The sequence below is a fragment of the Protopterus annectens genome, chromosome 6.part0, assembly GCF_019279795.1.
Source record: "Protopterus annectens isolate FY-2018-M chromosome 6.part0, PAN1.0, whole genome shotgun sequence".
NCBI lineage: Eukaryota > Metazoa > Chordata > Ceratodontiformes > Protopteridae > Protopterus > Protopterus annectens.
In genome coordinates, this window is record NC_056737.1 from 209,772,506 (window position 1) to 209,789,193 (window position 16,688).

A 16,688-nucleotide genomic window follows, 5' to 3' on the forward strand; every position below is an offset into this window, starting at 1 on the left:
GAAGGGATGGTTATTGTCCACGCTAAGGTATCAGATAAAGTGGGGAATGTTGTCTGATTACTATTATTAGAATTTGACATGGGGGGGGGGGGTGAGAGTAGGTTCTGTAGCAGGAGGAGTGTCGCAGTGAGGTAAACACGGGATTGTCCAGCGAATTTCCAAGCAGTGATAGAGACAGAAGGTAGCACAAACTGCAGTACTGGTAGTTGGAGACTACAGGGTGGTGATTAACCCAGAGAAGGATAATTTTTGGCAAGAACAGTGTTTCATGGGGGATGTGGGGTTACAAGAAAATAGTAACTGACAGGACTGAGAGAAGAAGAAACACTGGCCATATTGCAGGTAAATGAATAGGGAAGGAGGGTATTTAAGTTTTCATATGCTGCTAGAAATAGGCTAATGGACCAAGTTAGTTGGGCATACTTTATTTATTCAGAAGTATTGTTTTTGAGTGCATTAATATAGGACCGCAGAAATGCCTTTTGGCACTTCAGCTGTTTGTGTCATATGTTTTGCAGGATATGGTGTGGGACACCATGATGTTTCCTCATATTTTTTCTTTTTGAACTACAGGTGCAATTCAAATTCACTGCTTTTTTTCTTTTTTAGTGAAATGCTGCAGGTGGGGAGCAGAAACAGTTTTATATCCTTATGGTGACCCTTTTTCTGCAGCTGTGTGGCCATAGAGTTTACTAAAGTAAGGCAAGAGGGGATGGATATAACAAAATGCTTATTTCATTTTTATTTGGACATTAGTGCTTCTGCTATACTGATGTTAGTGTATTAATATTACAGAACTCAATATTTGTGCGTGTGATGTTTTGTCAAAAAAAACTTTGGTTTATAGCAAAGAAAGGACAGATGGGCGAGGTGTCTAAAGTGGAGATTAAGGAATGGTGTATATCTGTCTATGTACATGATGTGATGGAAGTGAGGGCAGATGAAAGAGGAAGTATGAGAAATGTGGAAATGAAAGGAAAAGGAGAGAGAGAAATGCTCACGAAGGATGGTTATATGTTCATAGGTTTATTGGTGAATACTATGCTAACTGCCCTGAGGGACCATTTTAAGCCTAGCCAGTAACCTGAGGTCAGAATCAAACCCTGTATATTGTGAATAAGAGGTAAAGAATTTAAGCATTATGTCAAATGTACTACAACCAGAACAGGAGGCTAAAGGGTTAATGAGTCAAGTGAGGCCTAAGTGGAAAAAAACTGCATATAGTCGAAAGAAACCACAATGGTCATGGCTGCCAATGAAGAACAGTCAAAGCAGGATTAGACATTTACAGAGGGAACTTTTTGTAGTTATTTTGATGCAAGTATTATGTCACATCTGTAACATTTTGCCTGCTTGCTGCTGCTGTTTCCATTTCCACCAAACTATTTTCGCGTATCTGTGACAAAAGTCTATTCCCAGGCTGAGCCTGAACATATTTCAGAGCTCCTTCCTAGTTAACAAACGTAAATAAATTAATAAATAAAATTCAGGGAAGAACAAAGTTGGTTGATAAGGAGCAAAAGAGAAGAAGAGGCTTATGAGGGGTGAAGTATGGGATCAGAAAAGTAATGAGAAGAAAACAGAAGCAAACTGAGTGCAAATTAAAATTGTGTGCTGAGTGTAAGGAGAGAGCACTAGTAAGCAGTTAGCATCAAAACTGGGATCAGAGAGAGGTAATGGGTGTAAAAGCAATGGTAGGAAATGCATAGCAAGGACAACTAGAGGGTAAGAGTGGCAGCGTGTTTTGCTAACAACTATGAACAGAGTGTGTGGGGGGGGGCTACAGAAAGGAGGATGGCTGTTGGAAGGGAGACAAGGACCACAGGACATACTCTAAGGTGTAAGACAGTTGAGGGATGAGGAAGTTGGAATTGTTTTACTTTTATTTTCATTGAAAAGAATTATAGGTGATGGTGTGATGTATAATGACAGTCATGTTATCAAGGAGTAAGGAACATATGGAGGGCCCCAAGCGATTGCATACATGTTGTTACATAATGTGGTTAATGCTTTTGACATTGTTTTGTCAGTAAGGATAGAGGAGGAGGAGATTTTGGGATTTGTGACAAAAACATGGTTGAGATTCATGGAGAAGAGCGATCTTTGGAGAATAGGGCTAAGTTACATAGTAAGAGAAGGTGTAAAGGTGTTGGTATCTTTGACATAAAAAAAAGCATTTCTTTAATACAAAGTAAAAAATTATGTATTAAGTTATAGGTTAGGGGAAGTGGTAAGAGAAGGCATGTGTACCCCTCTTCTCATACTTAATTTCCCTAGTTATGAAGGGGTTAGCTAAAAGAATGAGGACAATGGAGAATGTGTGTTTGTCATCTGTGTTAACAGATGACTGTGGGTCACTTTTTGATGATGTAGAAGGGACACTATCAGAAATTCTAGAGAAACTTTTGACTTTTAGGATGGCTGGAGTGGAATACCATCAATTAAAGTCAATAGTAGTAAAATTTAAAGGGAAGAGAGAAATGGCTGTGTAAGCTGTTATGGTAGATGATGCAACGTACATTCATATCACAGGTTTGATGAATATGAGAGAGGTGTTAAGGATAAATCAAAAGCAGTGAGGAGATCGAAAGAAGCAGTTGGGCAGCCATTTGAATAGAGTGGGAGAAAGTATGATGATGTTAGCTCTTGGACCTCAAGTAGCCCTCAAACAAGCACAACTATAGATAAGGGAAGAAGGCTTCCTATTGAAATGTTGGTAGTCGAAATGCCAAGTGACAACACACCAAAAGAAAAAAAAAGACTGAAAATCTAGGAGAACAAAAAATCTCAAACATCTCTCTTCATCTTTAAACTTCAGTTTTCTGGGGGGGGGGGGTAGCTTCAAGCCCCCACACCCCTCCTAAATGTATGTATACCAACTTCAGGATCACCATATCTCAGAGAAAAGAGAATATTCTGAGAAATGGCCAAGTTATACTTAATGTATGTAATCCCACTTTTTCAGCCATGTTTCAGGACTCGCTCTAGCAGATCTCAACAATTTCAAATGGTTACTGGGAAGAGACTACATTACTTTTCTTGGTACACTGGCTGCATTTCTTTTTGCTATGGAGATTGTGGCCCTTACCTGAGTTTACTAGTCCTTATACAGCACCAGTGAGACCCATATTCTAAACAGAAGGGGAAAGGTAATTGAATGGTCTGTTGTGAAAACAACACTTTATGTATGTTAATTGAGGTAGACGACTGATTCACATGGATTTTTTCAGTTATCCCAGGATCATATTCTGGTTAAGTGACTCGCTCAGAATTTCACAGTAGACTAATACATGCTGAGAGTCAGACCCTGGACTTTGAAAAACAGCTTGACAACAGCTCTGTGCTGAATGGTGGACTTTATTAAATATATGGTAACTATAGCTGTTTTGAAGGTCACAGGAAAACTGGGGTCAGAAACGTATGTATGCTTAAACTGAAAGAGATGCAAAAGAAAAAATGTGAATGTACATGCAGTGTGCAAGAGTGACTCAAGAACAAGCAATAGATGGAAGCAAAGAGGAATCTGATGCAGGAAAGGAGAATAAAGAATGTGTTAATTAATGTAGTGAAGCTGTGACGAAAGGTCTTTTGGAAGCTGGTGGTCGAGTATTATTTAATGCTGAGTGGCTTGAATATGGGTGTGTGAATGTTGCAGTGGAAGAATTATTGAGAAGAAAGTGGAGAGAAGAGATGAGGAAGAATACAGTAGAAATAATGCAGAGGTGATGTGAGAAATGTTGAAAAGGAATAAGATAAGGTGAGGGTTGTGTGTACAGGGATATACAAAGGATGAATGGACAAAAAATAAGAGGCTTTATAGAAGCAGGAATGATGAGGGATGAGCAGAACAAGAAAGTCTGTCAACAACTAATAGAAACTGGAAAAGAGTATCACTTACAAATGAGAATATTAACACCAAGGTTGTAAAACTGTTGTTAGAATGAGGAGGGGTGTGGGTTATAGTAGGTAAATTTAGTAAAATGGAAAGGAAAGAGCAGACAAATTAATTATGTTGTGCAAGTGTCAGTGGCCGAGGAAACTGTAAGATGTGGCAGAAGTAGACTAGGAAGAAATCTGTGACAGGGTAAAAAAAAGAGGTCATGAGGTTGTTTTGCTCATGCTGGCAGAAGGTGAGGAATTCCGAATGCACTCAAAAGGGGATGAGGCGTGTATGATTAGCCTGTTAAGTAGTGCTATATGATTTTCCATTGAAAGGAAGAATGCAAGCTATGTTAAGAGAAATGGCTGGATAAATACAATAAGGGAGGAAAGCAAGCATTCCTGGCAAGTGTAGTAGGGAAGAAACAATATAGAGAATTGAAATTAGGATAGGACAGGGTTAAATAGTGCTAAAGAAGGTGAGGACAGAGAGCGAAAGGAAAAATAGTAAGAAATAAGGTGAAGGTTTAATTAATGGAGGGGATGCTAGCCAGAGTAAGTGCAGTGTGTCTGCAGAGGGAATATCAGTGATGTTTATATTCTGAGGTAATACATATTTTGTGTAAAACAGCATAAACACATTGGCACTCTGATTTTGCATATATGTTTGTAGATATTATCATGACATGAAAAAAAAAGAAGAAATCTTAGCTGTATATAGAGAGAGGTGTTAAGGCTGTTTTTTTCTGTTTCTTTTGGATAGCTAAGATGATGTAATATGTTTCTAAAAGCAAACTTTGAGAGATCTCTGATGCAATTTTGATCTTGCTTTTTTGAAATGCTTGAGAACTTTTACTGTAGTTATCCATGCAAGTTTAATTTAAAAGTGTCTTACTTTTCACTCGGAATAGCAAAACACTGCAACAACTTGCGTAAAGTTTCAGTTATTTATTTCCTGTTTGTAAATACTGTCCCTTAGTAAACTCATTCAAGACCAAAGACTGTCATTATGCTGTATCTTAGACAGTGTTATTACTGCAGAAATGTGTTCTTGTTGGCCAAAAATATTTCCTGAAGAAGAAACTTTGAATGAATGCATTCACAGAAGTCATATCCAGTAAGAACCTTCTGCTAGGATTTCCTCAGGTAATTTAACAAACTTAAAATAATAGCAGCTGTGTGATGACTATATTTATAGCCGATGTGACTTGTATAAAAAGTGATTAACTGACCAGAATCAAGAAAAAATGCATGTTTCATGTTTGTGAAAGTATTAAATGTTGAAGACTTGTGGTATCAAATTTTGCTGTAAATTCACTGTTATTTACTGACCTAACCAAAACATTTCTGGTATGCATGTTTGTGCGATGACCATTACTAACACAGCAGAGCTTGATTTATATATTTTAGCAAGTACATGGTAACAGGTGTGTCTGTGAAAATGTAACCCATATACTGCTCTGACAGTAAGTGGATTCCCAAAAAGTTTGCACTTTGTGTCAGAAACTTTAAATATTGCTGAGTGACTGTCACATATTTCTATAAGCTGTTTACTGTATTCTGTATTTTTGGGGATTTATGAAGTACAGCATGAAGAACAAGGAAAAAAATGGCAAAACACAGCCAGCTGCATAACAGGATATCTTTTTATTCTGTTACTACATTTTCCACATCATGGATACCCATCAGTGGCAAAGTAGCACTATAAAAAATTTCCAAGGATTTAGTGATATGTTGCGTGCTTTGCTAATGGATTTCAGAAAATTATGAGCTCACATTTTCCTTATTCTACTGTTTCTACCATTTCCCTCCACTGTAGCAAATTAGACGACCAGACGAAATCAAAGGAGTTGCAAATAGAGTCGGATCTCTCAAAGTAAATATGTTTTAAAGAATTTTGTTTGCAAGATTCCAGCAAGCACATAATCTCTTTGTTTTTCACTCCATATTCATTGTTTATTTTATTCAATTCACAGAGCATCCCATCTACTTAACATTTCATATTATGTTTTTTCCTCATACTTTTACCGCTACGCACACTGTGTCACAACAGAGGAAGCCTGGGGCAAAACACAGTCCTTATTATTTAATAAGTTTGGTGTGTCACAGCAGAGAAATCCTGGTGTGGAACGCGGTTCTTATTATTTAAAAGTTTATTGCGTCACAACAGAGAAATCCTGGTGCAGAACGCGGTTCTTATTATTTAGTAAGTTAGGTGTAGCACCTTCACATATGAAAGTAAGATGAAGAGCACGCTAGTACTGAGGGACCTTCCCGCCTACTCCTCTCTTCCCCCCTTGTTCTGAAAATGTGCATGCAAAAAGTAGCAATATTTTGTAAGGAAGTTTTGCTGAGGTGGCAGCCTGTTTGCATTGGGATTTTTAAATTAATAGTGTATTCTGGGAAAAAGAATATTTTTCTTTAAAAAAAAAAAAAGGTGCATTGGTTCTTAAATTTTGTTTTTGACTTTCTTAGTTCTCTGATATGCATGATGCAAAACATTTAAGGGTGTTATTGATTTTTTTACATTGTTAAATTATTTAGTAATCTAATTTAATCATTTTGTAATATTTATATTGGATGAAAATATAAAAGTTCTTCATGCGATTGTGGGTGATTTCTGATGCAAGAACTATAAGTGTTTCTGTTCTGCCTTAAGTACTTGGGCTACAAACTAGTTATTTTACATTTTATTTTACATTAAAAGGTTTGTGGTCTAAACTCTTGTGGCAAGAGATGATAGCCTACATCCTTCTGAGCTAGGAATTGCTGGTTGAAGGCTTATTGTGTATGTTGTTCTAAAAGTGTTTAGTTATGCAGAGCATCTTAAAGCCCTTTCCCTCTACTCAGTCTCCTACAGATTGCTGAGGGGTGATCTGTGCCTGGCTTAGTAGCACTATGCAAACCCTATACCTATGAAGCTCCTACATACTTGTAAATCAAACAGTACCAGAAATGCAAGGTCTAGAGACCTGAATTTTGTCCATGACTTAAGCAGAACATACTGGAGAGATGGATGTGTATCTCAGAGACTGCCCCTCCTATGGAACAGGCTTCCTAGTCATGTGAAGCTGAGATCTTCTATTATGCAGTTTAAGTGCAACCTAGACCAGTGGCTAGGGAATAAGAAATTTACACCAAAGCCTAGCACCCATGTCCATTATGGACAGAGGTAGCTTGTAAATACCCGGCCCTCAAAGTCCTCTTTGGATACAAGACATTATTCTTTCAGGAAAACTTGGCTAGCCTTAGCAAGGTCCCACTGGTCATTAGCCTAGTAACAATCTATGAATCTAATTATGACAGACAGCATACAGCAGCAAAACTACAAAGTGTTGTATCAAAAGAAAGTACTGTAAAGCTATAAAACAGATTGATGCGTGATGAAGATAGGATAACTTGTCAACTTGATTTGTGGAAATGGAAAGAGAATGCCAGACTTAAGAGACAGTAGACAAAATGAAGAAACAGTAGAGAGGAAGTGATTTCTTAACTTTCTGATGCTTGGGAGTAGGTGGAATTTGAGAACAGTTCTGACTGACAGTTTGGAGAAGAAATATTATAATTATTGAGTGAGGATATTCTAGAGATTGGGTAACAGGCAGCAGAAATAAATTGCCTCAAAGAACATAGAGAGTGAAGGAAGAATGACTATTAGACAGCTGAATGTGTGGATGTAGAGTTGTTTATTTTGATTTAATACATTATCAGGTTCTGCAAGCAGTTCAAATAAGACAGGATTGGGAAGGACCCACTTAAGTGCAATGCAGTGTGCATCTGTGACTTATTCTAGATGTAGAGAGGTAGATTTTCAAGTAGTTTTGGATATGATATCCATGAATGTAAGGATATGAAAGCCCCCCATAATAAAAAGGTTTCATATCTGAGCACAGGTGGAGAGTCTCATGTGCACATATCTGTGACTAGGAGTAAGAGATTGGGTACACCTGGTGGAAATTTGAGTGACAGCATTAGTTGTCTGAGTAACTGGTGAAACACTTGTTGAAGGCGAGTCTAGGATCTAATTGCTTTTGGGAAAAGTAGCTTATTAGATATGGAGGCTTGAAGAAGTGGTAAGATTTAGCCCTAAGCCACATTGTATTGATAGAGAGCACTGGCTTAGGTTTGGGACGTTTAAGGAAATGGTGATTCCTTTTGGTGTTAACTCCATCAAACAATGGAAGTCTACAGAGAAAATAATACTAAGGACAACGCAGAGCAGAATAGGTGGAACAGAAAGGAAATTGTCATCAGCAGATGCAAGCTTACAGGCACTCCAAATTTGCACATCTCTAAAATCAAGGAAGTAGTCTCAGACCATTTTGAGCAGACTTCCATCAAAGAAAAATAATGCTGCATGTAAAAGTGAACTTCTCAGACTATACTGGCCATCTTTGTACCCATTCATTTTTAACTGGAGTTGGTTGTAAATGTATTCCTGTGATGAGAGGGTATTGACACCTGGCTTGTATAAGGTTACATGCAGTTTTTATTTTATACTCATTTGTTATGAGTTTCAGCAGTCATCTCTGTACTAACTGAAAAGTGTTATAAAGATTTAATGGATTTAAAAGTATAACAACTATTTAAAAAAAAAAAATTGGCAATATGTTTCCATATAGTAAGTACTGCAGATTTGGTTTTCAAAACAGATAGTCTTTGTGGTACATTGTATTTTTAGTTTGCTTTTGTTCTCCTTTCTAAAATGGAATATAAGTTTTGCCACACAATACTTAATGTGATAGGTGGAGTTGATTAAACATGGCTGCTATTTTAGTTCTCTCTACTCTAATAGCTCTGTGAATAGTATTATAACTCGTTAAGAAAATATAATCTCCTGCTGTGCAGCCTTATATATTGATGCATGGGGCCCCATGTAAACTTTGTTTTGTTTTTTTTTTACACACAGACTCACTTGAAGATGGTTTCATACAGTTTATTATAACTGTTGATTGCTAATTCTCATCAGTGTTCTTTTCCTGTTGTTAGCCACAAGTGTTTCACTCCACAAGGTTATTGGCGTGTCGTTCATCTTCTCGTCAATCGGGCAGTTTTTCTGGGTTTGCTTATCTCTTAAAATGTGCCTATTTTAAATGTCATTGTTATGACCAAAAGGGCTGCATAGAATTGACACATAAGGAAAGGGGGATATACAAAGCTATCTGCTTTTGCTGTCTCTGTATAGCATGTGATGATAAAGCTCGTGCACGTCTGATGCTGAAGGTATGTATGCCATCAAGTCCCAAAATAAATATCTATATACACACATATATATATATATATATATATATATATATATATATATATATATATATACATACACACACACACACACATATATATATATATATATATATATATATATATACATATATATATATATATATATATATATATATATATATATATATATATAAAATATGACTGCAGAACAAGAGGTGTATCATGCTGTCTGCATGTTTAAAAATCTTGAGACAAGACAATGCAAAGCTCTGCAGGAGAGACACAAATTAACAGAGAACCTTTCCAATAATAATTGTCATCAGTTCGCAGTTCAGTTAGACCAGACTGTGTTCTGATTTCCTCTTATGTAAGTGAGCTCTTTCTGCATGGAGAATGTGTGCCTTTACACTGAGTTCAGCATGACATTTATAATTAGATACACTGGACTTCTGAATTTAAATAGAACCCTTCTCTACTTGTCAGCTTTTTACTTTTTTTTTTTTTTTTTATCCCATGGACTGCAAGGAGGCTTATACTAACTTTTACTATTCCTACAAATTTTTGAAACTAGTAATAACTATCTGAAAGTGGAAAAAAAATCTGACTGTATTTGCAGAAAACTAACATAATTTATTGGCTATGAATCAGTGTACAAACTGCTTCTCACAGTGAATGATTTTGCCTAGAGAAGTCTTTAATGCAGTATGTTTCATGCCCCCCCCCCCCCTGCAGTACCATGAGTTCATACATTGTCATTTGAAGTTATATCAGTCCTAAAATGGAGCCACTCACCTATAAATTTATCTGGCTACTCGTATAATGCACCTCAGCCAGCTGACAGCAAGTGCAATTTCTGTTAACTACTTTTCAAGACTGCTGGCAGTACAGTGTGGTGGTAAAATAGTAAAACAAAATCCCTTCCTAGTGGCTGATAAGGAAATAGGGTACACAAACACTATCTGTATTCTTTGGCCTGCCATCTGGATAACGTTCTGGGTAAGTAGTATGAACCTGATATTGCCAGTATACTCTTACAACAGAATGCAGTAGTTGGCTACGTCAGCCACTGACTAACAAACGTTGAGAAGCTTGATTCCCGTTTGAACACCAACATCTGGCTATTAACGTAAAACTATGCTAGTAAACCACACATTGCTTTGTTATCAAATTGTAGTCCTGCTGACTACTGCCAAAGTTACTGTGTTGGAGTTTAACTAATAAGATTTTAAGTACAGAATACTGCCCTTTGTTCAAATAATGTGCAACTTGATTTCACATTTTATTTATTAGGGGTAGAATCACGACTTCGGACACCTGAAATTAAAGCTGAAGTGTCAAAAAAAAAGTTACAAGTAAAATAAAACTTATCTCTGAATGTTTGGCATTTGCATTAACATGCCTCTTGAATAGCTGTTCCATGTAAGCAGGGTGTGTGGGATCTGTGAAGGCATTGGATATAGGACAAACACAAAACACATACTTATTTAACTTTAAAATGTCATCTAATTTGCTTTTCAAACCATGGCGTAAGCAGAGCTTTCACATAGTTCACCAGTCCATAATGTCATCTCAGAATATAATCTGTCTCACAACTTGCAGGATAGCCCCAGGCTGTAGGCCTCTTTCCTCAGCCCCACTTTCAGTTTCAAATTTGGGTGTTGCAACAGTACACTACCAGGCTGTAGGCTTTTCTGATAGACAAAACACTCAGTTCCAAAAATCCAGTCCCAGGCTGTAGGCCATGTCCTAGACCTTACTGTTTTCTTCAGAAGTTAAGCACAATCCTCCAGTGACAGTCCATAGGTTAGCCCAGATGGGACCCTCTCTCAATCCATATTTACAGACCGATCTTTCAGCACTTCTCATTGTTTCTCCATTGATATATTGTCTACGTTCTTGTGCTTGGCTAATCGTTTGTTTGAACTACTGCAAGAATATTCCAGTATTGTACACACTGATGAACATTTAAAGAAACATACATATTTTATCATCACCATGTTATAAAATCATGGTTACACAATACATTTAGGTGAAATCTATACATTCAGCATGCACGATATGCTACAGGTGGTAAAAGAAAAAATGGGCTTGATTTGCATAATGTTTGTTTGGTGCAGCCTGTTACATTCATGCATGTCTTGACCAGTGGAAAAATGGGTAACTGATCTCACCCACCAGGTTGCAGTACACTAAAATCAAGACCCACTGCAGTGATGTTCCATTTCAGTAAATATGTGAAATGGAAAACATTAAAAATATGGTCTTGGGTGTTCGACTTTGTTAATATAAGCTACTCTAAGGTTGCACTTTTGTGTAGGTGAAGAAACGTGACCTCACTCTGTTTAACCATCTAAATACCTATCCACCATCCATATGGTCAGTCCTGGAACCAAACAAGAAAAATATAGTTTTATTTTTACTGTGCAGGTACAGTAATTTTGTGGCCACTTCCTAGTGCTTTCACTCACTAACACAGTGGTAATGGCCATGTTGTCCAGTTTTCATGCAGTCTAAGTAGTGCATGTCTTCTGGTTCATCCATCCATCCTCAACCCCCTTATACCATTTTGCACATGGGGTCGGGGTGTTACTTCAGCACTGACAATCATCTCGATACAAGGTTTACACCACTAGGTTGCCAGCCCTGCCACGGGAGTTCATTTGTACCACACACTTGCGCACACACTCTCGCTTACTGCCAATTTCGAGTGATTTTTTATGTTCATATCCTATTTTTAGTGATTCCTTGTCAATATAAAACTTTGCACTTCTGCAGAACAGAAAATAAAGTCTTCAGTGTATTGTAATTTTGTGCAGATTCCTCTCTAATCTAGAGATCATAGAACTTAAACAGATTGCACAGTCACCTATGATAATGGAATACCAGAAAGCTGTAAGTTCTATACCAATGCTAGATGCTAATTTTCTAATGTTGGCACTGCATTATAACATTATGAATAACATGATTTTGAAGTGCTATCATTCAGGTAAGACAGGTTGAACAAACAGATCCTATCTGTCTGTCTTGCTAGTTGTTCAAGCCAATAATAATGATTCTGTAGTGCTTTCTTAGTAATCCATAGGGGTGGTAAAATAGCAGACCAAATATATATAAAAAGAATAATGCAAAATAACAACCAAAAATAAAAACAAGAACCGAAGTATAGCTGAAAATAACCCCAAAGTACATGAAATGCACATTTTTTTTCTGCTTAGAAAACATCAAAAGAATCCACTTTACTTGGAAAATGTACCCAGAAGCAAAAGTGGGAAACTTGGCTTGTTCAGAGATGGTGTTTGAAACTAACTTGCAACTGTAGAGCCTCCATATGAATTTTATTTATGTATTTATTTATTTTTCCCCTGGTGAAATGATATTTGCTGGCCCTAGCATTTTGTCTGACAATTAAGTTTAGGTGGATTTCATTGAACTTCCTTCCCTGACAACTAAACTGCAGTTTATGTAAGAAGTGAAGTTAATATTTTGCAACAGTACCATCTGTTACACTTCATTCAATCCACATTTTACAAAAACTGATGCAGAGTGAATTGGAGAATAGAGTTCACACTTGCGGTCATTCATGAACATCTTGTGAAAAAATAATTTTGCTGAAAAAAATATTGCATTACTGTTAGGAAACCTGGTTTTAATGTGGATGGTGGCCTCATTAGCAAGGTTATAGGTAAATAAATTAGAAAAAGAATTCCATGTCAGCTCTGTGCCCACCATTCAGAGTGAATGGTGTAGAAAGCAAGTGGCACTGTATACTACTCATTTCTTTGGCACATTGTACGCTATAGCAGTCAACAAGGTTTGTGATGTGTACTACAATTAATTATATGTAAAAATAGGAATCCTAGTGAAGAATTCCTGTTAACACATTGGGCCCTATATGTGCATATGGTATTTACAGCAGATATGTAGAACTTGGAGTGCCAGGGTGCGTTCATCTGTAAAAACACTGACAAACCAAGAAGATGTTAATTTCAGATTAAGTAACCATGCTTCAACTCTCATTTGTTTGTATCATCACAGCCCTTTCTAAGAAAGTTCATAGTTCATGCATTCATGTACTCAGTCTGCAAGCCCCATGAGGAACTCAGACTCATTCACATTATTAGTCAAATTCCTCTGATCTGCTCAACAAGAAACCCTCTTCTTAAATACATTATTGCTTTGAGACTGTTTAATGCATAGTGGTAACTGATTCTACAACCTAGCACCTTTCTATGTAATACAAGTCTGTCTTCTGGATGTAAAAGTTAAAAATGATTTTCTATTTATTGTGTGGGTTTGTGCCTCTAGTCTTAGTATAACTTGCATATGTCCTCTGTGAAGGCTGTAAATCCAGAAATAATTTTTCTCCTATAAGTCTATAATCTATGCTAATCATATCCAGACTGAGTAATATTTCATGATAAACAAGTTCCTTGGAATGGGAATTCATTTTGTAAACAATTTTTGCGCCATTTCAAGCAGCTGTTTTCAGAATCGGTATCCATATATAATATGGTATCATACTTAAGTGTAACATGGAAGAGATAGTTATATAAGACAAGTAACATGCCTAAATCTGTCATTATACTTTCAAGTAAGAAGCTGATGATCTGTAGTGCCCTGTTTTTTTGTTTTTGCTTTACACTGTTTTATCAGTGTTAATTGCACTTTTTTCATTTTAAGACTTTTAAAACTAACAGCTACTACTTATAAACACTTGTGTCATCTAAATACCTTCTAATCCAAGATGTGTGTGTGCGCGCGCGTGTGTGTGCATATCTATATATATCTATACCTATCTATGTATATGTATGCATGCATAGTGCGTATGCAAACTCTTTAAATGAGGAGCAGACATTTTCCGATTCCTTGTCATTTTATTCCTCGCTGCAGTTATAAAGTTGTGTAATAATAATGATCTTTGATCACACTTAATGCAAAAAGTGAAGAATCAACATTAAATAAAGCTAAAATCTTACCAATTGTACAAGTATTGCTCCATAACGTTACTGATATTTTATACAGTGTCTCAAAACAGTAGCAGAATGCATATTCACAATCAGCTGCTGTTAGTCTGTTACATCTCCAGTACCCTGAGTTAATATTTTACCGATCCTGTCTGGAGAGAGAAGAATGCTCTGAGTAAGATCCCAAAAGTGAGAAGTGGTTTGAAAAGGAGATTTTAAAAGTAAGGCTTTTTTTTTCATTTTTTAAGGTTTGGATCTTTCATCATAAAACTCCAGTATTTATTAAGAATTTTTACTTGTTTTCTAATAGAATTCTACATGTTGTGTCTTTCGGCTTTTCCCGGTTAGGGGTCGCCACAGCGGAACTCCAGTCCGCTTAAAACTAACTGACTTATTTAGTATAACTGTAAATGTTTTTAATATTATGGGGAAAATTGTCTCTGTCAGTAGGATAAATTGCTTATCTTTTTGTTTTGAAATTTCTTATAAAATTGAATATCCAACCAGCCATTATTATTTAAATTGTATTTGAATGCAGTATTCAGTAATACTAACACATTAGTATTATTAACATAGTTAACCCAGAAGACCAATCCATTCTCCCTCCAGGATATGTTTTTTTATATTGTATGAGAAAATCCTAAAATGCTCTCTGTAATAAACAACCTTTTAATTGAAGGAACTCTAAAATTAATATTTTTCAGATGTTTCATGGAAGCTGTAGTCAAATAATCATCTGTCATTATCTGTTTATTTAATTACTTTATTTATTGTCACACCATGCTCTTTCATGTGCTGGCTATCATTAACTGTTAAATATAAAAATATAATTCAAACTGTCGACTAATATTCAGTACAGAATAAATTAATGAAAGAATAAATAAAACAGCATACTATTAAAACCTCCTTTACTACTTGAACTACAAAATGAACTGGCACCTCACCTAAGTGTCATGTTTAATCATAGCTTCACCTGAGGCTTCATGCCCAGTGAGTGGTGCACAGCTACAGTTATCCCACTCCACAAGGGGGGATCCACCTTGGATCCCAGGAACTACCGCCCCATCAGTCTGACGAGCCTGATCTGCAAGGCCATGAACGTATTATCGTGGAACTTTAAACAAAGACATTGGCAACCTTCAAACACTGGACCCCACACAGTTTGGGTTTGTAAAGGGCCGATCTTGTCTCCTGAACCTGATTGACTTCTTTGAATCAGTCTCCAAAGCCGTGGACATTGGTAAGGTGGTCCACACAGCCTATCTGGACCTTGACAAGGCCTTTGACACCATCACCCACTCTGGAGTCATAGATAAACTTTCTAAGCTAGGCACTAATCCCTACGTCACTCGGGTTGCCAACTGGCTTACTGACAGAACCCACACTCTAAAAGTAGCTGACTCCAAATCCAGCTCCAGACAAGTGGAGTACCTCAGGGTTCAGTCCTGGGATTGCTCTTGTTTGGCATCTACTTCTCTGAAGTACAGGCCAACACTAAGGGACTCTGGCTAACAAAGTTCGCAGATGAATGCAAACTGGGAGCCATTATTGAATCCCCGAATGATGTGGATGTTCTACAAAAGGGCCTTACAGAAACAGATGCTTGGTGTCAGAGCCATGGGCTCATGCTCAATGCCAAGAAATGTATAGTTATCCCGTTTGGGAAAAACATGTACCCATGAATTACCACATAAGTGGCAGTACACTAAACACCGAAAGTGTGGTAAGAGACTGAGGGACATTGGTGGACAGTGGTCTCATCTTCAATAACCACATCGCCACAACAGTCAGGAAATCCTTCTCTGTGGCACACCTCATCACTAAGGGCTTTTCATCCAGAAAAAAGGAGGTCATTGTCCCACTGTACTCATCCCTCATTAGACCCATTATAGAATACAACACCCCGTTTGGTATGTACCTCTCAAGACATCTGCAACAACTGGAAAGGCTGCAGAAATACCTCACTAAAAGAATCACAGGCCTAAAGCAGATGCCCTATGCTGACCATCTAAAAAAACTCCACCTATACTCTGTTGCATATTGTCTACTCAGAGGGAATCTCTGCTTAACATACAAGGCCATGTCAAACCCAGAGCTGTTGGACATGCTGCACTTAAAGAAATCCCAATCCCTCAGAGACACACGCTCCAGGGATCTAAACCTTGTCATCACAATGAACAAAACATGCTGGAGGGATAGGTTCCTGACCTAGAGACTCCCCAGACTCTGGAATAGACCACCCATACATGTCAAGCAGAGCACCTCTTTGGCCCTCTTCAAAATGAACCTTGATGATTGGATGGGAGATAGGAAATTCACCCCGGGGATCACGTCAGTTGCCCTGCTAGACAGGGGTCCAGGGAAGTAAATACTGTGGGAAGAAATAGCCATTGTTATGGCTAGGCTTGTATAGGCCCTAGGGCCGATAGCCTAATACCAACCTATGAACTAAAGCAATATTCTCTCTCTCCCTGCACTTTCATATAAAGTACATTACAGGACTGGAGTGCATATGTGTCAGCACTTATAAGATTAATATACCACAGAGATGAGCAAATCAGAGTACCACATGGAATGGCGGTATTCAAAAAATCAAAGAGAATTATTTTATAAATATATTTA

At 37.3% G+C, this 16,688-nt stretch overlaps 1 protein-coding gene across 35 annotated transcripts in view; it reads left to right on the forward strand.

Annotated features, from left to right (window-relative positions):
- The window catches only part of GPHN (gephyrin), a 2,535,134-nt gene that overhangs the window by 2,034,419 nt on the left and 484,027 nt on the right, over positions 1-16,688 (forward strand). For 13 of the 35 annotated variants that reach the window (XM_044073932.1, XM_044073937.1, XM_044073924.1 and 10 more), the window contains one exon: positions 5,699-5,755. The exons of the other annotated variants lie outside the window; for them this stretch is intronic. In XM_044073932.1, coding sequence (XP_043929867.1) covers positions 5,699-5,755 — 57 coding nt within the window. The remainder of the gene's footprint in view (positions 1-5,698; positions 5,756-16,688) is intronic. 35 annotated transcript variants of the gene reach the window in all.